The sequence below is a fragment of the Bos indicus genome, chromosome 3 (genome assembly GCF_029378745.1).
Source record: "Bos indicus isolate NIAB-ARS_2022 breed Sahiwal x Tharparkar chromosome 3, NIAB-ARS_B.indTharparkar_mat_pri_1.0, whole genome shotgun sequence".
NCBI lineage: Eukaryota > Metazoa > Chordata > Mammalia > Artiodactyla > Bovidae > Bos > Bos indicus.
Window position 1 is genome coordinate 50,704,850 of NC_091762.1, and position 22,626 is coordinate 50,727,475.

Below are 22,626 nucleotides of genomic sequence, written 5' to 3' on the forward strand. Positions count from 1 at the left end.
ACAGTCTACGCCGGACGCGCGGGGCTTGTCGGGGATTGTGGTCTGGGAGCGCGTCCGAGCCTGCCTACCCAGAACTACATTTCCCACAATTACCACCAAGACGCCCATTGGTGTGACGCCCGCCATGGGAAGCTGCGGAGGTCTGGGTGTCAGGCGGTCCGTGCTGGCCCGGTGCCTGAGGGAACCAAGGCCTAGGAGGGTGTGGAAAAGGACTGCTGGCTCCGCCTTCAGTCCCTACGCTTTGTAGACAGGCGTTTCCCTCTCGGAGAAACACCCCTCCGCCTAGGCCTTCACCTGGAGCTTTTTCAGGCTCCAGGTTTGCCTGCCAACCACGAGGAGTCCTGGAAGGAAAAGCGGAGCATAAGTGCCGATAACCCACGCCTCTCAACGCCTTTCCCAGCCCGAGATCGCCCAGGCAGGGATGGGCGATAAGACCTGGCTACCCTTCCCCGTGGTCCTCTTGGCCGCTCTGCTGCTGCCTAGGGCGGCCGGCTTCACTCCCTCCTTAGACAGCGACTTCACGTTCACACTTCCGGCGGGCCAGAAGGAGTGTTTCTACCAGCCCATGCCCCTGAAAGCCTCGCTGGAGATCGAGTACCAAGTAAGTGTAGATGTTGAGCCAGCCTCCTTCCTTTAGCCTAACTGCACGTCGTCGCCTCTCACCCGCTGAGAAAGTTTTTGGGGACCGCCCGGCTGCTAAAGAGGCGAGGGCCGCCCGGAAGCCGGGCAGCTGCGCGCCGGCTCGCGAGGCGCTGTTGTCCAGGGGCTGGGGACTAGAAGTTAGGCGGGATCTGGAATTGACTACCCGCCCTCTCCCCTTTTCTCCGGTGGGAAAGAGGCCAGCTCTAGTGATGTCGGTGGGTTTTTTCTTTGTTTAATGATTCGTCCATGTCTTTAGCCACTACGCGCGCCAGTACCGGAAATTTCACAATTCAGGCCTAATACACATTCTGTTTAATCACTGGACAAAATGACAGTTGCTTTAATCACCGCCCCCAGCCCTCAATTTCGGTATTATAAATCTATACTGTTACTTCTTCAGTTAAGGATTTTTGAATTGTGACCATGCGATGATCACTAAATCCTATTTTGGAATATTTTGAAAGGGGCTATTGGTGTGTTTAATGGTGAATTTCCTTCCCAGTTGTATGTGTGTGTCTGTGTTTGTGCGTGTGCGTGTGCTCAGTCGTTAAGTTGTCTCCGACTCTGCGACCCCATGGACTGTAGCCCGCCAGGCTTCTCTGTCCGTGAGATTTCCCAGGCAAGAGTACTGGAGTCGGTTGCCATTTCCTTCTCCAGGGGATCTTCCCGACCCAGGGGTCGAACTGGCATCTCCTGCCTTGGCAGGCGAATTCTCTACCACTGAGCCAACAGGGAAGCCCTCTGAGTTATATATATACCCATTATTTAAAAACCAAATAAGATCTAATTGTATATTAAAGCTCTGTAATCTTTTCTTCAGCATTCTAAGCATTTCTCCCATATCACTATTTTATTTTTAATAACAGCATGATGTTATAGGGAATTGCCTTAATTTATGTAGTCACTCTGGTAAAGGGTAATTTCTTAGAAGAAATCGTTAGCTCCAGTATGGCAAATTTCGATTTTTCTAGGTAGCACTGCAAAAAAAGAGAAATGCCTTCATGTGGTTCATCTTTCAACTTTTTTCATGTTACCTAATTTTTAATCAGATGTTAATTTTTTATAGTTGATGTAGAGAATCTTTTTCAATAACAGGTACTGTCATATTTAGAGCAAAATAAAGTTATTTAGAATCTTCATCTGCAGAAACTTTGAGATTAGATTATTTATAGATGAATATGGCTTCCCTGGTGGCTCAGATGACAAAGAATCTGCGGGCAATGCGAGAGACCTGGGTTCCGTCCCTCGGTTGGGAAGATTCCCTGGAAGAAGGCATGACAACTCATGCTAGTATTCTTGCCTGGAGAATCCCCTTGGACAGAGGAGCCTGGCAGGCTGCAGTCCATGGGGTCGCCAAGAGTCAGACACTACTGAGCAACTAAGCAGCAGCAGCATAGATGCATAAGGTTAAGCATAAAGTATCTAAAATTACAGTTAGTGAGCCAAGCTGAGGCAGGAACTCAGCATTTCCTGATTTCCAGTTCAGTTCAAAAGTTAATTTACTGAAGATTTACCACGTGCCAGTAATGCCTGGCGGTGAGGACACAGAGGAGGGAACAAACAAAAGAAAGAGCCCTTTTCAGGGATCTTAATATTTAAAGGTTACTGGCTTATAAACAGGGGCTTCGCAGGTAGAAGAGTGGTAAAGAATCTGCCTGCCAATGCAGGAGACTCAGAAGAAGCAAGTTGGATCCCTGGGTCGGGAAGATCCCCTGGAGCAGGACATGGCAACCCACTCCAGTGTTCTTGCCTGGAAAATAAAGTATGGTTATATGCTGTTGGAGAAGGACTTCTCTGGGTTTTCAGAAAATAATTCTTGGAGAAAATAAATAGGAACCTAGAAACATGCTTAGGTGAAACAGGAATGCAGGGAAGAGGGGCATTCTAGGAAAAGGAACAAAATGAATACGCATTTCTGAAAATGCAGTGTTACTGTTCTAGCAGTGGGCAGTATATACTGGACACTACAACTGCTGATCTTAAGGGGTGGAACTCTTAAGACTATAAAGTCTAGGGTGAGAATAGAAGAAAAAGAGATTGGAGAGGTCAGGAGGCTGGATCATGAATCTTAGCTTGTGTGCTATGCTGAGTAGCTTTGACCTTTGTCTGTATAAGGGCTACTGAAGTTAAGCAATGTGGTAACAGTCAAAAATGTTTTACAGTGTGGAATATGGATTTAAGGAGGGCAAAATTAGAGGTAAAGAAACCAACTACAGGGTTAGAAAAAGTCTAGATAAGGAAACAAGTTTTATTGTTCATCAGTCTTTACCCAGGTATTAGGAAAGAAATTGGGACTTCTGTGGCAGTCCAGTGGATATGACTTCATGCTTCCACTGCAGTGGACTTGTGTTCAATCCCTGGTCATGGAACTAAGATGCCAGCATGGCCTAAAAAAATAGATAAATAAAGGTAAACTACTGACCTCTTAGGATTAACAGCTCCAACTGTAGACAAAAAAAATGCCTAGGTCGAAATCTTGAATCTGGCACTTACAACCTCTGTGACCTTGAGCAAGTTACTTAACCCCACACTTGTAAAATATTGACAATAATAGTAAGAGTTGATTTGAAACAGTTAATAAGTGTTTATGTACCACCCCAAACAGATAGTAAAAGTTCAGTATATGTTAGCTTTTTTATGTTTACATTTTTCGAGTTTTATATATAGTGGGTTAGCTTTATATCAGCACTTGGCATCTTTAATCACTCAAAAAGACTGTTCCCTTAAAGCATTCTGTCTAAACTGTTTTGATTAAGGAAAGAATTAAAATCATTTGGTGTTTGTGGTCCTAGACAATGTTGCAAAGGTTCGTAGGGTAGAAATCTTCAACCCCTTGCATTTTCCAACTCTGTCATTAATTTTCCAATAACTACAAGCTACTGGGTTTTGTCTTCATTTTTAAAATGTCAGGTAACAAACTTTTCTAGACATTGCCCTTGGTTTACTGTGACATATTAAAAATTTTAACCATTTCACACTTTTCAGGTGTAAGAGGACACTTTTAGGGTAACTGACCAGTCCCATTATATATTAAGTTCTTGGAATTTTTAAATGTCAATACATATATATCTTATGAGTAAAATAGATAATTCATTTAAATTTTTTATTATTGAGTGCTTAGTTTCTGTAAGCTTTATGTTAAGTACTGCAGAAACAATGGTGAGTAATACTATACTCTGTGTACAGTAATACTAGATTCTTGCAGTCTAGTAAGGGGATAGACGTTAATCAAATTAATACAAGTTCAGTTCAGTTCAGTTCAGTTGCTCAGTCGTGTCCAACTCTTTGCGACCCCATGAACCGCAGCACACCAGGCTTCCCTGACCATCACAAACTCCCAGGGTTTACCCAAACTCATGTCCATTGAGTTGGTGATGCCATCCAACCATCTCATCCTCTGTCGTCCCCTTTTCCTCCTGTCTTCAATCTTTCCCAACATCAGGGTCTGTTCAAATGAGTCGGCTCTTCCCATCAGGTGGCCAAAATATTGGAGTTTCAGCTTCAACATCAGTCCTTCCAGTGAACACCCAGGACTGATCTCCTTTAGGATGGACTGGTTGGATCTCCTTGCAGTCCAAGGGACTCTCAAGAGTCTTCTCCAACACCACAGTTCAAAAGCATCAATTCTTCGGCACTCAGCTTTCTTTATAGTCAAACTCTCACATCCATACATGACTACTGGAAAACCATAGCCTTGACTAGATGGACCTTTATTGACAAAGTAATGTCTCTGCTTTTTAATATGCTGTCTAGGTTGGTCATAACTTTCCTTCCAAGGAATAAGTGTCTTTTAATTTCATGGCTGCAATCACAATCTGCAGTGATTTTGGAGCCCCAAAAAATAAAATCAGCCACTGTTTCCCCATCTATTTGCCATGAAGAGTTGGGACCAGATGCCATGATCTTAGTTTTCTGAATGTTGAGCTTTAAGCCAACTTTTTCATTCTCCTCTTTCATTTTCATCAAGAGGCTCTTTAGTTCTTCTTCACTTTCTGCCATAAGGGTGGTGTTATCTGCATATCTGAGGTTATTGATATTTCTCCTGGCAATCTTGATTCCAGCTTGTGCTTCTTCCAGCCCAGCATTTCTCATGATGTACTCTGCATGTAAGTTAAATAAGCAGGGTGACAATATCCAGCTTTGACGTACTCCTTTTCCTATTTGGAACCAGTTTGTTGTTCCATGTCTAGTTCTGTTGCTTCCTGACCTGCATACAGGTTTCTCAATAGGCAGGTCAGGTGGTCTGGTATTCCCATCTCCTTCAGAATTTTCCACAGTTTATTGTGATCCACAGAGTCAAAGGCTTTGGCATAGTCTATAAAGCAGAAATAGATGTTTTTCTGGAACTCTCTTGCTTTTTCCATGATCCAGCAAATGTTGGCAATTTGATCTCTGGTTCCTCTGCCTTTTCTAAAACCAGCTTGAACATCTGGAAGTTCACAGTTCACGTATTGCTGAAGTGTGGCTTGGAGACTTTTGAGCATTACTTTACTAGCGTGTGAGATGAGTGCAGTTGTGCGGTAGTTTGAGCATTCTTTGGCATTGCCTTTCTTTGGGATTGGAATGAAAACTGACCTTTTCCGGTCCTGTGGCCACTGCTGAGTTTTCCAAATTTGATGACATATTGAGTGCAGCACTTTCACAGCATCATCTTTTAGGATTTGAAAGAGCTCAACTGGAATTCCATCACCTCCACTAGCTTTGTTCATAGTCATGTTTTCTAAGGCCCACTTGACTTCACATTCCAGGATGTCTGGCTCTAGGTGAGCGATCACATCATTGTGATTATCTGGGTTGTGAAGATCTTTTTTGTATAGTTCTTCTGTGTATTCTTGCCACCTCTTCTTAATGTCTTCTGCTTCTGTTAGGTCCATACCATTTCTGTCCTTTATTGAGCCCATCTTTGCATGAAGTGTTCCCTTGGTATCTCTTAATTTTCTTGAAGAGATCTCTAGTCTTCCCCATTCTATTGTTTTCCTCTATTTCTTTGTACTGATCGCTGAGTAAGGCTTTCTTATCTCTCCTTGCTATTCTTTGGAACTCTGCATTCAAACAGGTGTATCTTTCCTTTTCTCCTTTGCTTTTCGCTTCTTGTCTTTTCACAGCTATTTGTAAGGCCTCCTCAGACAGCCATTTTGCTTTTTTGCATTTCTTTTTCTTGGGGATAGTCTTGATCCCTGTCTCCTGTACAATGTCAGGAACCTCTGTCCATAGTTCATCAGGCACTTTGTCTATCAGATCTACTCCCTTAAATCTATGTCTTACTTCCACTGTATAATCATAAGGGATTTGATTTAGGTCATACCTGAATGGTCTAGTGGTTTTCCCCACTTTCTTCAATTTAAGTCTGAGCCACAGTCAGCTCCCAGTCTTGTTTTTGCTGACTGTTTAGAGCTTCTCCATCTTTGGCTGCAAAGAATATAATGAATCTGATTTCTGTTGCTATGAAGCTAACTGCATAAGCCTAAGAATGTTTAATAGAAGGACTTGATTTTATCTGGGAATTGAAAGAAGACATCCTAGAAGTAGAGTTCAGATCTGTGAAGAATCAGGCTTACTAGGGATAAGGGGGTGGAACAAGGTGATAGGTAAAAAGAACAGCATGTGGCAATCCAAGGCTTTGAGGCAGAAGACTGAAGAATACCTTTGAGGGACTGAAAGACTATGACAGACAGGGGAAAGTGGGACTCATTCATCCTGATCCATTGAAATCATTAGGAAGTTTAATTTAGATTTATGGTATTGTTTATTTTAAATAGGTATTTTGTGTATTTTAAAATTAGCTTCTATATTTTTAAATGACATTTAAGCCTGCTAGTCATTACCAATAATACCTTTTGCTTTACTGAAGTCTATGCTTAATTTTGTGATATCACTTATTTTTTGATTTAATGGATATGACTTTGGGATTTTGGAGGGGAAACTTTAGTAATTTTAGAATGTTTTGAGTCCTTAGATATCAGAAAATGGTTTTATCTTTTGCTTTCTCTTCAGTAATATTTGGGAACATTGACTACATGTGATGTTTTAAAATCCCTTGTGATTTTTACATCTAGTGTATGTGCAAGAATGCTGGTGCCATCCCTGTTCTTGTTATTTTATAGTTCTCTACTACTACTTCAGTTTCTAGGTGGTTCTTTTCAAATCCTTTGGAAAAGTCAGTAGGAGGCTTATTAGGTGGTTATTTGAAATCTTTAGCTCTGTCCTTCATAAAGTCTTACCATTTCCTGCATTGTTCTTATCTATACTTTTTTGCTTTGTTCTGAGAATTCTTTGGCTCCTTTTCTCTAATTTTTAGACTCTATCCATGTCTATTCTGTTGTTGTTAAGGCTTTATTCATTAGGGCTTTATTTGGGCAATCACATTTTGGGTTTTTCTAAGAATTTTTCATATCAGCATCTTCATCTTTTATCGATTTTTATGTTCTTAAATTTCTCTGAGGATATATATTACATTTATCTGATGAAACATATTTTTAAATCTGTCTACATTATTTTCCAAAATTTGATCCTCTGAGAAAAGCTGCTGCTGCTGCTGCTAAATCACTTCAGTCGTGTCCGACTCTGTGTGACCCCATAGACGGCAGCCCACCAGGCTCCCCCGTCCCTGGGATTCTCCAGGCAAGAACACTGGAGTGGGTTGCCATTTCCTTCTCCAGTGCATGAAAGTGAAAAGTGAAAGTGAAGTTGCTCAGTCGTGTCCGACTCTTCACGACCCCATGGACTGCAGCCTTCCAGGCTCCTCCGTCCATGGGATTTTCCAGGCAAGAGTACTGGAGTGGGGTGCCATCGCCTTCTCCGTGAGAAAAGCTGCTGCTGCTGCTGCTAAGTCACCTCAGTCGTGTCTGACTCTGTGCGACCCCATAGATGGCAGCCCACCAGGCTCCCCTGTCCCTGGGATTCTCCAGGCAAGAACACTGGAGTGGGTTGCCATTTCCTTCTCCAATGCATGAAAGTGAAAAGTGAAAGTGAAGTCGCTCAGTCCTGTCCAACTCCCAGCAACCCCATGGACTGCAGCCTACCAGGCTCCTCCGTCCATGGGATTTTCCAGGCAAGAGTACTGGAGTGGGGTGCCAAATAACATGAAAAAGCAGACATTGGTTTCAGCAAATATTTGGTGTTTCTGTTTTTAGAATTTTGAGATTAATAGATATTGGTAGCTAGATGTATTCATTGTTCAGTGGAGTATCTCTAGAAAGTTCTTACTCTTAAACTCTTTTAAGATTTCCTAGGTTTCTAGTATTGTTATGGATTATATTGATACCTTTTGTTCATTTCACTGAAATTTAAAGAGGAAAAAGAATTGTGTATATTTAGCTAGCCACTCAAAACCAGTTCTGTTGGTCAGTAAGTAGAGCACAAGAATAGGTAATCTATTATTCCATTAAAGCCATGAAGAAAAAGAAAATGGAGTTAAGAAAAACAGTAGCCTTTGAAGTTAGATTGCTAAATTCACATTGTGACCATACCACTTATTTACTATCTCACCTTAGACAACCTTCTCTGTGCCTGTTTTTTGAGGGTTTTTAAAATTTTCTTGAGGAAAGGGGTGTTTGTTTTGGTTGTTTTCGCTAAAATGAAAACAATAATAGAACCTACGTTTTAGAGTTGTTGTGAGAAATAAATTAATCCACATAAAGCACTTAAAACAATGTGTGGCATAAACCATAATTGTTAGCTGCCATCATCATCATCAGGACATTTTGAAATTGTAAAGGAACAAGCTGAATTATTTGGCCAGTAAGTAAATAGCCTACTTGGAATACATAATTCATACTGGGAAATAATAGGTGATGTGTTGAAAAAGTCAGTTGGAATCAGATTATAAACGTCTTGAGTTCCAGGCTGAGAAGTAGCTAATACTGAGGAGGAAACAAACTCAGAAAAATTACATAGCAAACCCTAAATTGCTGAAGGAAAAGGGTCTACAAATTTAACTCCTTTCTGTGTTTCTTTCTAATCCATAGGGCTTCTCGATGAAGGTACTGTTCTAGGGAGATTATTTCAGTAATACTCCTAAGACCTAAATTTAAGTGATGGCAGCAGGAAATGGCAAGAAAGGGACAAGTTCCAAAAATGAATGGAATGGAAAAAAATGGTCTTTCCTTTCTAGCTCTAACATGAGTGTGTTGACCTTCTTACCCTTGTTAAGGTTTAGAAATGAAATCTTTTCATCATATAATCTACTTTTTATTTTCAGCATTTGTAAAATGTACTCTTCTCTTCTTTGCCTTTCTGCAGGTTTTAGATGGAGCAGGATTAGATATTGATTTCCATCTTGCTTCTCCAGAAGGAAAAACCTTAGTTTTTGAACAAAGAAAATCAGATGGAGTTCACACGTAAGTTATCTCTTAGTTGGGTTCCATGAACTGAATACCAGTGGGAACAGGGAAATTTAGCACATTTGATACTAAATATTAGCATGAAATGATTCCATATGAACATTTTAAACAGTTCTTTTCAGTGATCTATCTTAAACTAAAGTGTCATCTTGTTTAGGCATTTTCTTTTGATCTTGACTGAGTTTTTGCTTTGCTTTGGTTAATGAGATGAGTATACCACAGGTACTGCTTTCAATCTTCTGAGGCATTTTAAAACCTGCCTTTCTGGCCACCACAGGCTTTTTCTGTTATAAGTTACTATTCCAGGTATATAACTTGAACTGGTGGCCGTATCATTTTTGCCAGTAGTTTTCTTAAAACAACAGTACAGTGATACATCTTTATGTGTGTGTGTGTAAATTTTTATTTTCTTCAAATGTCACTCTTTTTAGATAATTAGAAGACCTAAAAGTAAAAGATCTGACCACAGGAAACCCTATAGAAAATGCTTTTTATAATTCCAAGTTTAAAATTTGATAAAAGGCCATATATTGTACCTCATTTCTCTTTTTTTCATCTCACCAGTGTTTCTGTTTCATTGTATTATTTTACTGTAGCACTTTTGTTTACTCAGTATTGTTACTGAGTTTAAACTGTGAGTATATAGGAATAAGAAAATCAAATACGGAGTGTCCAATATTTGCCATAAACTAGACTTTTCATTTTATATGCTTTTGGAGAAGGAAATGGCAACCCACTCCAGTGTTCTTGCCTGGAGAATCCCAGGGACGGGGAGCCTGGTGGGCTGCCGTTTGTGGGGTCGCACAGAGTTGGACACGACTGAAGCGACTTAGCAGCAGCAAATTAATCATTCCAACCCCCTGTGAGAGATATTCTTTGATTCTCCAATTCCCATTTTACAGACAAGGAGGCTTAGAGAAGTTAAATAAGACTGCAGGCATATACATTTATTAGGAGGAAGGAGAATGAACCAAAATTCTTGCTTCTACTATACAGTGCTTAGAACATTTCTAGCACATAGTCTTTGTTAACCAAAGTACCTGGCATATAACTGTTACTCAGTAAATATGAATACATGTATGAGTGAACGAGGTGGGAAAATGTCTCAACCATCGTTTTCTAAGATACTCATTTTAATGTGCTTTCAAAAATGCCATTTTACCTATGTAGAGTTCTAAAAAAAAAATTGCATAAACTACTGATAAATAAAATCAGAAGTGGTAATTTTAAGTCAGTTAAGGTGGCTATACCAGAATTAACTATGCTTTCTCTTTGATAGGTATATGAACAAGAGCCAAAAATGAAGTTCATCTTTAAATTTCAGAATATAGAAAATGTATAGAATTTCTGTCAATTTTAATTACTCTCCCATTTTCTGCTTTCATTTAGAGATTAGGGGGGAAAAGGTATGTTACTACTTTCTTAGAAAGAATTGTTGTTCAGTCCCTAAGTTGTGTCCAACTCTTTGTGGCCAGGCTCCTCTGTCCTCTACTACCTCCCAGAGTTTGCTCAGACTCATGGCCATTGAGTCAATGATGCCATCTAACCGTCTCATCCTCTGCCACTCCCTTCTTTTGCCTTCAATCTTTCCCAGCATCAGGGTCTTTTCCAGTGAGTCAGCTCTTCGCATCAGGTGGCCAAGGTATTGGAGCTTCAGCATCAGTCCTTCCAATGAATTTTCAGGGTTGATTTCCTTTAGGATTGACTGGTTTGAGCTCCTTGCAATCCAGGGGACTCTCAGGAGTCTTCTCCGGCACCACAATTTGAAAGCATCAATTCTTCGGCACTCAGCCTTCATTATGGTCCAACTGTCACATCTGTACATGACTACTGGAAAAACCATAGCTTTGACTATACAAAGTTTGTTAGCAAAGTGATGTCTCTGCTTTTTAATATGCTGTCTAGGTTTGTCATAGCTTTCCTTCCAAGAAGCAAGTATCTTTTAATTTCATGGCTGCAGTCACCATTCACAGTGCTTTTGGAGCCAAAGTAGTGAAAATCTATCACTGTTTCTTTCCAACTTTTCCCCCATCTCTTTGCCATGAAGTAGTGGCCTGGATGCCATGATCTTAGTTTTATGAATATAGAGTTTTAAGCCAGCTTTTTCACTCTCCTCTTTCACCTTCATAAAGAGACTCTTTAGTTCCTCTTCACTTTCTGTCATCTGAAGAGTGGTACCATCTGCATATCTGAGGTTTATATTTCTCTTGGCAGTCTTGATTCCAGCTTTGTGATTCACCCAGCCTGGCATTTCACATGATGTACTCTGCTTAAAAGTTAAATAAGCAGGGTGACAATATATAGTCTTGTCATACTCCTTTCCCAATATTGAACCCATCACTTGTTCCATGTCCGGTTCTAACTATTGTTTCTTGACTCACATACAGGTTTCTCAGGAGACTGGTAAGGTGGTCTGATACTCCTAGCTCTTTAAGAAATTTCCAGTTTGTTGTGATCCACACAGTCAAAGGCTTTAGCGTAGTCAATGAAGCAGAAGCAGATGTTCTTCTGTAATTCTCTTGGTATCTCTATGATCCAACAATATTAGCAATTTGATCTCTGGTTCCTCTGCCTCTTTGAAACCCAGAATGTACATCTACAATTTCTCTGTTCACATACTGCTGAAACCTAGCTTAAAGATTTTGAGCATAAACTTACTAGCATGTAAAATGAGTGCAACTGTATGGTAGTTTGGCATTGCCCTTTAAATTGGAATGAAAAACTGACCTTTTTCAGTCATGTGGCCCCTGCTGAGTTTTCCAAATTTGCTGACATATTGAGTGCAGCACTTTAACAGCAGCATCATTTAGAATTTTAAACAGCTCAGGTGAAATTTCATCACCTCCACTAGCTTTGTAATAATGATTCCTAGGGCCCACTTGACTTCACACTGCAGCATGTCTGGCTGTAGGTGAGTGACCACATAGAATTATCTCTTATTAAACCATTGGGAAAAAAGAATGAGTTTATAAGAGTTCTTTTGATATGTCAGGTCACTGTTCTAAGTACTTTATGTATTAATTTTTTTTTATTCTTCCCTATAGTCCTTACTATCATCTTACCAATGAAGGAATTGAGGCATAGAGCAGTTAAGTAAATTACTGCAGGTTACACAGCTAATGAACAGCAAAGCCAGGATTTAAAACCAGTCAGCAACTCACTCTTAATCACTATACCAAATTTACAAATCTAAAAACTAAAATGAAAATTTCATCTTTAGCTATATTTTTTCAAAAAATTACTTAATTTTTGGCTGTGCTGGGTCATCATTGCTATGCACCGGCTTTTGCTAATTGTGGGCTACTCTTCATTGCTGTGCTCGGGCTTCTTTCTCATTGCAATAGCTTCTCTTGTTGCAAAGCACAGGCTCTAGAGCGTGCAAGCTCAGTAGTTGGGATGCACAAGCTTAGGTGCTACGTGGCATGTGAAATCTGCCCAGACCAGGGGTTGAGCCCAGGTGCCCTACATTAGTAGGTGGATTCTAAACCACTGGACTACCAGAGAAGTCCCTTAACTTTTTAAAGGCAATTAAAATCTGTTATGCCGCTTAAAGTTTTTTCTTAAATCAAACCTTTTAAACAAATACTGTCCTTCCAGAAGTCAAGGTTAGTAAAAAAAAAAAAAAAAATGTCTCCAGACAGAGCCTTAAACAGCTTAAGTAATACCTGTTTGTCCAGCATTGTCATATGTACCATTTTTCTAGACTGCTAAATTAGTTATTACCCTAACTCATACCAGAACTTAAGTCTCCCCCCAAAATTCAAAGATTAACAGAGATAAAGTGTATAAAAGTGTGTAAATTATAAAGGGGGATATATAAGTATTGGAGAAGGAAATGGCAGCCCACTCTAGTATTCTTGCTTGGGAAATCCCATGGACAGAGCCTGGTGGGCTGCAGTCCATGGGGTCACAAAAGAGTTGGACACAACTGATTGAGCACATACAAGTTTTGACTAGAGAAGGGAATGGCAACCCACTCCAGTATTCTTGCCTGGACAGTCCCATGGACAGAGGAGCCTGGTGGGCTACAGTCCATGGGATCGCAGAGTTGGACACAACTGAAGCAACTGAGCACGCATGTCTACAAGTAGTGGCTATTTTTATTTATAGTATATATACTAAAATCCAGTCACACTGCTGGGTAGTCATCTCTTATTCTTAAACACAGTAAATCACAAATAGGGGGAAGAGAAACAAGACTGGCTTAAAAGATGAAGATCACAGAAGGCTATAGAAAATAAAGCAAGACACCTCAGAAATTGAAGATCAAACGTATAACATCCACAAAAGAGCCAATGGCATCGTTTGGCCTGTGTAGGCCTCCTCTTGCCAAATGACTTCTAGATCGAGTAATCAATCATTCAGAAGTCCTCCGATCACAAGTATTTACTAGCATTTTGTACCACTGTTCCACGTTTTGTGTATGTGTACCTTCCAAGAGCTCATCCTTCTTGTGATATGCCCAAGAAAACCCAATGAGAGAAAATTAAAATACTGATACTATGGGATAAGATTTTGTCAGTAGGATTGAGCTTTGAAACAATACTGTTATAGCTAATTTTTGTTTTTTGGCCCATCTTGAATGAGTTTTCACCCCTAGGGGGCAGTATCTCCTCATTGACAATATGTAGACTAAGAATGCTGCCCTTCAGAATACATATGGTGGTTATATGCTATCAGTGATACCATTAATCAGAATATAGTGGAAATTTTACCTCAGAAAATGCCCCAAATCTACGTCATATTACATAATAATCACAATGTTTTTGTTTTGTTCCTTTTAATATTGTTCCCCTATATCCATACCAGTGTTTGCTTTAGACTCCTTCAAAGGTTAAATGTATCTCCAAAGACAAAGGTATGTCATAATTAAGGACACTGCAAAGAATACAGAAGGCTTCTAGCAGTATTGTAGAAAGATCAATTAACCGAAGGTCAAAAGTTCAAGCTTCATCTATGCTTAGAATAGGCTATGTGATCGTGGGCAAGAAACTTGTATCTATGTGAACCTTACTCTACTTGCCTTGAAAAGGTCAATTATGCTTACTTTCAAATAGGATGATAAAGATTAAAAACGATGTGTGAAAGCAGTATGTAAATTATGAAGAGGTATATAAGAACTGGCTATTTTTATTAATAGTGATATATGTTAAAATCAAATCACATTGCTGAGGACTTACATGTTATGCCTAAACAAACCCTAGGTCAGAAATAAGGGGTGGGGGGGAGAGATGGAGATGGCTTAAAAGATGAGAATCACATGTTGCTCAGAAGGCTATAGAAAATGATGTAATCTGCCCCCAAATTTAAGTGATCCAGCATATTGGATAAGGAAACTTCGAATTTAGACCAACCTTCATGAACAGTCACAACAAAACATTTGTTGAACTTTGTTTTTTGTGGCCAGCAGTAGTAAATGTCATTAGCCTGTGTAAATAGTTTGTTAAAACTTCTCTCCACAAAAAGTTATTAGAAAACTATTTTGCTAAATTAACTCTGCCTAGGCCAATTATCTTTAATGTGAAGATCAAGATCGTTTAAGTTACGAGTGGCATTTATTCAGTAAAGGTAATGCCACTATGAGTAATGCTCTTGTTCTTCACCACTGAACTCATTCCTAATCTTTGTAAACTGTATTATAATTTATGTACTTAATCCAAAGGGGCCTAGAATGAAGCATTTAGGAAAATCCATTGGTTTTGAAAATTAAAAAAAAAATCTCACTTTACAAATTAATCTCAAAAGTGGAGGTCTGTAGTGATGTTTCCATATGAGTTGAACTCATTATAAATTACTTTAAATACATAAATATTAAGGTTCACTCTGAGGTATCCTATCTAGGTTTTTAATCCTGCTCCAGTGTCAAGCACATTTAAATTGCAAGTACTTGAATATCTATTTTTAGGTTACTGCTTTAAAGAAATTATAAGTTATCTTTCAGTACTATGGAGGTCTGTCAGTAAGCTAATTATAAATCATGTTATTTCTTTTACAGTAGTTTTTTCTTTGATCCCAGATGGAAGTACAGATAACTGAGGACAGTTTCTTTTTTTAATACAGGATAGAGACTGAAGTTGGTGATTACATGTTCTGCTTTGACAATACATTCAGCACCATTTCTGAGAAGGTGATTTTCTTTGAATTAATCCTGGATAATATGGGAGAACAGGAGCAAGAACAAGAGGACTGGAAGAAATACATTACTGGCACAGATATGTTGGATATGAAACTGGAGGACATTCTGGTCAGTATAGTGTTTTTTTTTTTTTTAGAATAAAATAATAAAAAGTTACTAACATCTAGAGACTTTACCATGTGATAGGCACTGAGTTAGGTATTATTTACATTCTCTTACTTAGTCCTTACTTAATTCTATGAGGATTATCCACTCCATTTTCCAATAAGGAAAATTAAGGATTAGGGATATTTGGTAATTGTCTCTGTCACAGAACCAGAGAGGGAAACTCCAATTTGAACACATGCTCTTAAATACAGAACTTAGTATGTTCAAACAGAGGATTGTAATGATCTGCAGAATGCTTGCACACAAAATTGAGTAATTTTTAAATACTTAAAATATACAGGAATTTTCCCCCATAACACAGATTTTATAACGTGAAATTTGGTATCACTTGATTAATTTGGGGAATGCTGTTAACATAACTCAGCCAAACCTAGTAGTTATCAGAAACTACCACTACCCTCAGGAGTAAAAGCTTCTTTGCTTGAGTTGCTTTATGCTTTATTTATCATAAACCTGCATAAAGAAATGTGCATGTATATGAACCTGTTTACTAATGATTGTATTGCAAGTGTTGGGGAGAAAGGTCATTACCCTTCAGCCACAACTAGAGGTAATCAAATGATAGAATTTATTCAGCGATATTTATAAACAGCATATATACCTGTTACAGAACTTTCTGTAGGAGAAATAATGTGATTATTCCAAATTTGAAACCGTAATGTATAACTCTAATACTCATAACCTGAACTGTTTTTTTTAATAGTGTGATATTTTGATCATGTTGAGGTTTCTTAAGAAAACTATCAAATTATAAAAGAAGAGACATATTGTAAGATCAGTTAGCTAAGTCGGAAAATTAAATGATCATATCATATGTGTAATTCCTTCTGAGCCTTCTAAGCCTTGGTGTCCTATCACCCTTGGGGATACCACCTCTAGAGTTGTGAAGATTAAAGGTGATATGGCATATCTATAAATGCTTAAAACAGCATCTAGCAAACAGTAAGTGTTAGTTTTCTTACCTTTAACATTGTTGTTAACTGTGACTACAAACTGAAATGATTAAGCTTGATTACCATGAATATTTACCATGACAATTTTGATCTCATCATCTCATATGTGTACTAAATTTAGTTGAACTTGAGATTCAGAAGAAGACTTAGTTATCATTAGTCCAGCTCCAAACTCCCTTTCCCCTTTTATTCCATTTTGTAGATAACGAACTGGCTTAAAATGAAAATGATGCATCCATAGTCTCACTACTATGGATACAAATAGTCTCTTTTTCCCACTCATTTTTAAAATTTCAATCATATTAATATATTCTTCCATTTTAAATTTATATTGCCAACAAGTACAAAATACAAGTAGTTGTAAATTTTATTAGTATTAATACTTCACTGAATTCTCAGGAAATTGACTTCATTCACAATTAAACAAAATGAACAGAAAGTTCAGATTTAAATATGGCTTAAAATACTTAGTCTTTGTTAAAGAAAAACAAAGTGTCTTTCAGGAGTTTTTCCACTTATACTCCCCCATCAAAATTTTTTATGGCAGCAGCAAACTTGAATAAACAATTTTATACTTGACTGTCATCATCTGATACTGAAAAGAACTATGCATGGTCTTTTCATTTGGGGATCTCAATCTCATATTTTTCTGGAAAATATTTGCATTACTAGATTACCATTGCATTACAAATAGACATATATGACAAATATTATACTTTGTAGTTTTGTAGGCTTAGCAGAGCACTCTGAAATTTTGTGTATATTTTTTGCTTTTAAATGAGGATTTTAAGGTGACTATACAGGAAAATCTGTTTCTGTTATTTTCTTACTTATGCCATCAATACTTTAACATAATTTCTAATCTCAGTTTTACCGTATATTCATGTAAACCTTTTATAGTTTTTAAATCACTTCTCACCAGGACCCTACTAAAAAAATTTTTTTCAGATGTGCAACTCAGACTGCATCTTGGTAAGCTTGTTTGATGAATGTACTCTTGGAACATTTCTGTAATAAAAACATTTCTTATGGTTGTTAGGGCTAACAAGATAATGTATGTAAAATTACTGGCACTGTAGCACTCAAATATATTTTCATATTATTTTCAATTCCCAGTAGCTTTGTTCTCTTTTAGAATAATTATAAACAATAACTTAAACATATCATGAAAACTATTACATAAACTTTATGTAGTAAAGATCTTTAGGTAAATCTTAAGTAGTACCTACCCCTTAATTAAAATTGTTTTTGGATATTAAACTAGTAAGAGTACAGTGAAGCACAGTTTTAAATTAACTTAAAATTACTGAGCATTCTTTTACAATAAAATTATTTTATTTATCTCCAGGAGTCTATCAACAGCATCAAGTCCAGACTAAGCAAAAGTGGTCACATCCAAACTCTGCTTAGAGCATTTGAAGCACGTGACCGAAACATACAAGAAAGCAACTTTGATAGAGTCAATTTCTGGTCTATGGTTAATTTAGTAGTAATGGTTGTAGTGTCAGCCATTCAAGTGTATATGCTGAAGAGTCTATTTGAAGATAAGAGGAAAAGTAGAACTTAAAATTCCAGAGTACTTAACATTCACAAAAAGGGGCAGAAAAATGCAATAAACTGTTACAGTCAAGACCATTAACAACAGTCTTTTCCAAAACATTTTTAGGCATTACCATTAAGTGCGAAATAAGTATAATTTTAATATGAAAGGAAAGGCTTAACTTTCATCTGTGCAAGTAATCTTATTGTTCCGATTGTACTTAAGTGTATTGCAAATATTGTGCAGGTATAAATGAATGAAGCCATGTTAATAACAGTAGTTTCCTATGTTTGCAAAAGTTTTGCAAATGTCATTAGGTGATTTAAATAAATGAACTTTAGGCCTAAATGTAACACTGAACAATGTTTTTAGAAGACTGTTACCCAGAAGTTTCTTTGTAAATGTGGCAATTACAAATTAATTGTAGAAGTTTTTCAGTGTATCAAGTTATAAATCATGAGAATTATCTAATCATGGATATCTTTAGAAAAAACTCAACTTTTCTCTTTTTACGTATGTATCTTCTAAATGTATATAGAAACACAGCTGTGAAAAAAAGGTATGTGGGATTTTTTTATAACCAAATATATTAAAATATTAACAAAAAGTATTAGTTTTATATACCTAGCCTACATTCCTAAAAGCTGACTTTTTGAATAATTCTTAAAAATACTAAAAGCATACTTATCAAAAATAGGACAGATTTTCTCTTTGAAGTGAATAAAGATCGTTCCCAATTTCTGTAAGGATACATTCTCTCTAATAGTTAACTAAGATATAGGATTTCTAAATTAAATGAGGGGAAATCACTTTATTTTTATATTATCAATAGTGTTACATTAGTTTTAATGTATTTACTGACTTGGATGATACATTAATACCATCAGTGTGATGGAAATATTGCTAAAAGAGTTTGGACCTAATGTTAAGTAAATATCTTGAGTTCTCAAAAATCATTAAAAAAAAACAATAAAGTCAATATAAAAGAATTTAGGGAAACGAGAATATCTTATCAAAATAAAATTTACTTAAACTATAAGTATCTGGAATCTGACTGGCTTATCATAATCACTCAATCCTAATATAAACCATGAGATTAATTTCCAGTTAAGCCCTACTAGTATAAATATTTATTAGTTTTTATTGTAATTTTCATAAAATGACCTTTCTGATCACTTTATTGGCATTCAAATAAGAATCAAAAACCTACAGAAGTTTCAACACTCAATATATGAACAACTCTAGTCTTTACCATCATGTCTTAAGTACTACTAACTTAATGAATTAAACAGAATTTTTAGGTTATACCAACTTGTAATATTGTTTATGTCATGTAAGAGTTAAAAACAATGAACTGATAAACCTGAGTATAGTTGGTTAGTACTGCTGAATTCTTAATAAGCAATAATAATATCCAGAGACAATGATGGTTTCATCTATAATTTATAATCAAGTGGTACAAAATGAGAGATATTTCCCTCCATCTTATATATATTTCCCTCTATTCTTCTTAGGAGAAGAATAGAAACTTAGATTTCCCAACTTTGAGGCTTTTTTAAAGTGAGATAAACGTCATGTTTAGGTGATTACCTTAATTGGCTAAGAAAATGCTTTTAAGTGTACAGGAGTAGCCCCTGTAACACATGCAAAACAAGGGCCAGTAAGATTTTTGGTTATAAAGAGCTTTTTCCTCTTCTGATAAACTAATAATGAGAACCGAATGTAAAGTACTATAGCTAATAAAACAGTACAGATATAAACTACTGCATCTTTTCTATAAAACTGTGATTAAGAACTCTACCTCTTATGTGTGGCTGGTCACTGTACTTACTGTACTCTGATTCTTTACCTAACAATGGATTTGTTACATCATTTACATTTGATTTGTGCCACTGATTTTTTTAAACCTTTGATTCAGTAACTTCCTATTATATAATAATGGCCTTATTTAGAAAACAAAAAATTTAGGGATATTGAGGACAATTTTATTTTTATAGACAAAGTGAAAACAGATTATTTAAGAAGCATGTTACCTGTATTAACCATAGAGTAAAATTTGTATGCAAAGAACTAAATTCTTTAATATTTCTAAAAGCTTATTGTTTATCTGCATCATATGGTTTTAGTGTAGTATTTTGACATTAAAACTATGCTAAAAGTGAGTAAACTGTCACTTGACAGCTTATTTTATCTTTACTTTTTACTCATATAAACTTCTAAAATACTAAAATATTTAACTAAGGCCTAGAGTTTCACTATGATTTGCATTTGGATCCTTAATGATTGGTTTTCTGTAAATGTCAAGATAAGTGGTTGAAATAGTATTGAAATAAAGTATAAACTGAAATGTCATTTTATTTTATGTATGTTTATCCTTCTCAAGTATTATGTCCTAAAATTGACAAAAATTGAATACCTATAATTGTATGCTTCCCCAAAGAAAATTCTTTTATCTGAAATTTTCAAAGATATTGATTCAGCATGTAATGGTTTTTCAGTTGAAATTTAATAATGCACAATTAGTGTTGCTCAAATGCTTTATACTTATGAACAGACACAGCCATATTATATGAGCACTGAATACTGTGCTGAGTATATATAATAAAAATTACAATCAAAGAATGTCTTATTTATCTACCAGTCATTATAAATACTGTCTAATCTTTAAAGCCTTCATTGATGTCATCTTAAAAGTGTGCTCTCTTCCATTTGAAAACCTATACTTCTCTGCACTTTTTATTGTGAATCATTCTACCCTTTAGTAGAGTTCTGTTTGTATATGTACTTGTTCTGCTGCTGCCCAAACATGTAACTAAGAGGTACTCAAAGGTACTCAAAACAGGCAAAGATTCAGTTCTGAGAGTCTGGAATACTAAATAAGTACTCAGGGAGCTTGTTCCACTCTTCTACCCTATTACAAAAATTGATTGTTTAGGATTAGAATTTAGTTCCAGAATCTTAATTAACACAATTTGGGATTCTGGTGTCTATATTATCCTTGGATCACTTGCTAACTGGGTGAACTTGGGAAATCAAAACTCCAGTTTCAGGACTTCAGTGGTTAAGACTCTGCTCCAAGTGCAGGGGCCAGGGTTCAATACTTGGTCAGGGAACTGAGATCCCACATGCTGTAACTAAGCATTTGCATGCCATAACCAAGATCAAAGATCTCATATGCTGCAACTAAGACCCAACATAGTCAAATAAATATTTAAAAAAGAAAACAACTCCAGTTTCCTCCTTTGCAGAAGTATTTTAAGTTACATCTTAAAACTCAGTTAAAAGAGCAAATAAAAGAATCTAGTGCTTAGTGAAGGTTGATATATTATTGGTGATTTCCTTCATACCATTTAGACAAGCCACTTTTCCCCCGGAGACTAGTAGAATTCCTTAGGCACCTTTCTGGTTCCGCACTACCATCACTTTCAGGTGTCTGGGTTTGTGTCATTGGACACGGGGTATACATACACTTAATGTGTATCTGGGAGAATGACAGAATAAAGAATCCAGACCTAAGATGATGGCATCCAAGAATGAGCCTATATTATGGATGCTAGATCCCTGCATTGAGAAGAAAAGGTGAGAAAATGCAGGGCAGGGGAAAAAGTTAGAGGTCTTCAATGTCCATGAATCAACAGCAAAGTGAACAGTGAGAATCTTTTATCCAACAGTGAAATGAATTCCCTTATAAATAAAGCAAGCAACAACTCCCCAATCTTAGTTTCCAAGTGGTAATAATGATTAGACATAAAAGGGATTATTTCTACATTGGGATAAAATGGAAAGATGGACTAATAAAACTATTCTGTTTTTATTTCAATTTTTTAAAGCACTAAGTAATATTAGTGGTAGGAGAAAGCTGAAAGGGCCAGAGCTTCAAAAGACACATTGTAGAGTTCTATTTTGCTGAATTCTTGCTTGGTATTAAAAAGCAGAAGAGAAACTGAAAACACAATACCATTTATAATCATTACTCTAAAGAAACAAAACATGTACAGGATCAGTATGATAAAAGTTACCAAATGCCTGGTAAAAGAAAGACCTAAATAAATGGAGAAACATAACCATATTCAAAGGTGAGAAGGCTCAACATAAAAAAGTCAATTCTTACAAAACTGATCTATAAATTTAACACAATTCTCATAAAAATCTAGCAAGGTTTTTTTGTAGACAAGGACAAGCATATTCTAAATTTATACGGAACGGAAAGGCAAAAGAAAAGGACAGTTCTGAAAAAGAATTAAGTCTACCTATTTTGATACTTAAATCAACATAGTGTGGTACTGGTGGAGGGATAGGCACGTGGATCAACAGAACAGACATTCTAGAATACACCAAAACAAGTCAAACTGATTTTTAACGAAGGTACAAAAGTAATTCAATAGGGGAAAGACGGCCTTTTAAACAAAAGGTGCTGGAGCAACTGGGTCAAACATAGGTGAAAACATGAACTTAAATGTTAAAACTAGAAAGCTTTTTTGGAAAAAAATATGAGAAAAATCTTTAAGACTTAGGGCTAGACAAAGAGGTTCCATACCTGACACCTAATATATGACCCGTAAAAGGAAAAATTGGACCTCATCAAAAGTAAAACTTTTGCTCCATGACCTACTAAGGGGATGAAAAAATAAGCTACTTAAGGGGAAAAATATGAGCAAATCACATATCCAAAAGACTAGAATATTAAAGAATTCTCAAAGTCCAACAGTTAAAAAAATAAAACAGTTCAATTAGAAAATGGGCAAATGACATGAATGGACATTTCAGTGAAAATATATGGATGGCAAATAAGCACATGAAAATAATTTTAAAATCAATAGCCATTAGGATAATTCCAGTTAAAAA

The 22,626-nt window shown here is 36.7% G+C and overlaps 1 protein-coding gene across 2 annotated transcripts; it reads left to right on the forward strand.

Moving 5' to 3' along the window:
* The first annotated feature begins 123 nt into the window (after nt 1-123).
* On the forward strand, nt 124-20,403 carry TMED5 (transmembrane p24 trafficking protein 5). Of its 2 annotated transcripts, XM_019957041.2 has the most exons (5): nt 124-601; nt 8,884-8,981; nt 15,045-15,239; nt 17,164-17,213; nt 17,590-20,403. In XM_019957041.2, the coding sequence occupies exons 1-5, from the start codon at nt 422-424 to the stop codon at nt 17,649-17,651; spliced, it is 585 nt and encodes a 194-aa protein (XP_019812600.1). In that variant the 5' UTR covers nt 124-421; the 3' UTR covers nt 17,652-20,403. The 2 variants fall into 2 exon arrangements, with proteins under 2 accessions (XP_019812600.1, XP_019812599.1); XM_019957040.2 differs by lacking the exon at nt 17,164-17,213 and having other exon boundaries at nt 140-601; nt 15,045-15,228.
* The last annotated feature ends 2,223 nt before the right edge of the window (nt 20,404-22,626 follow it).

What these genes read in the sequence shown, in the direction of transcription:
- TMED5 (XM_019957040.2), top strand. Translation starts at nt 422, where the DNA reads ATGGGCGATAAGACCTGGCTACCCTTCCCCGTGGTCCTCTTGGCCGCT. An exon ending in AAATCAGATGGAGTTCACAC is followed by an intron (nt 8,982 to 15,044) that starts GTAAGTTATCTC and finishes TTTTTAATACAG; the next exon opens with GATAGAGACTGAAGTTGGTG. An exon ending in TGAAACTGGAGGACATTCTG is followed by an intron (nt 15,229 to 17,589) that starts GTCAGTATAGTG and finishes ATTTATCTCCAG; the next exon opens with GAGTCTATCAACAGCATCAA.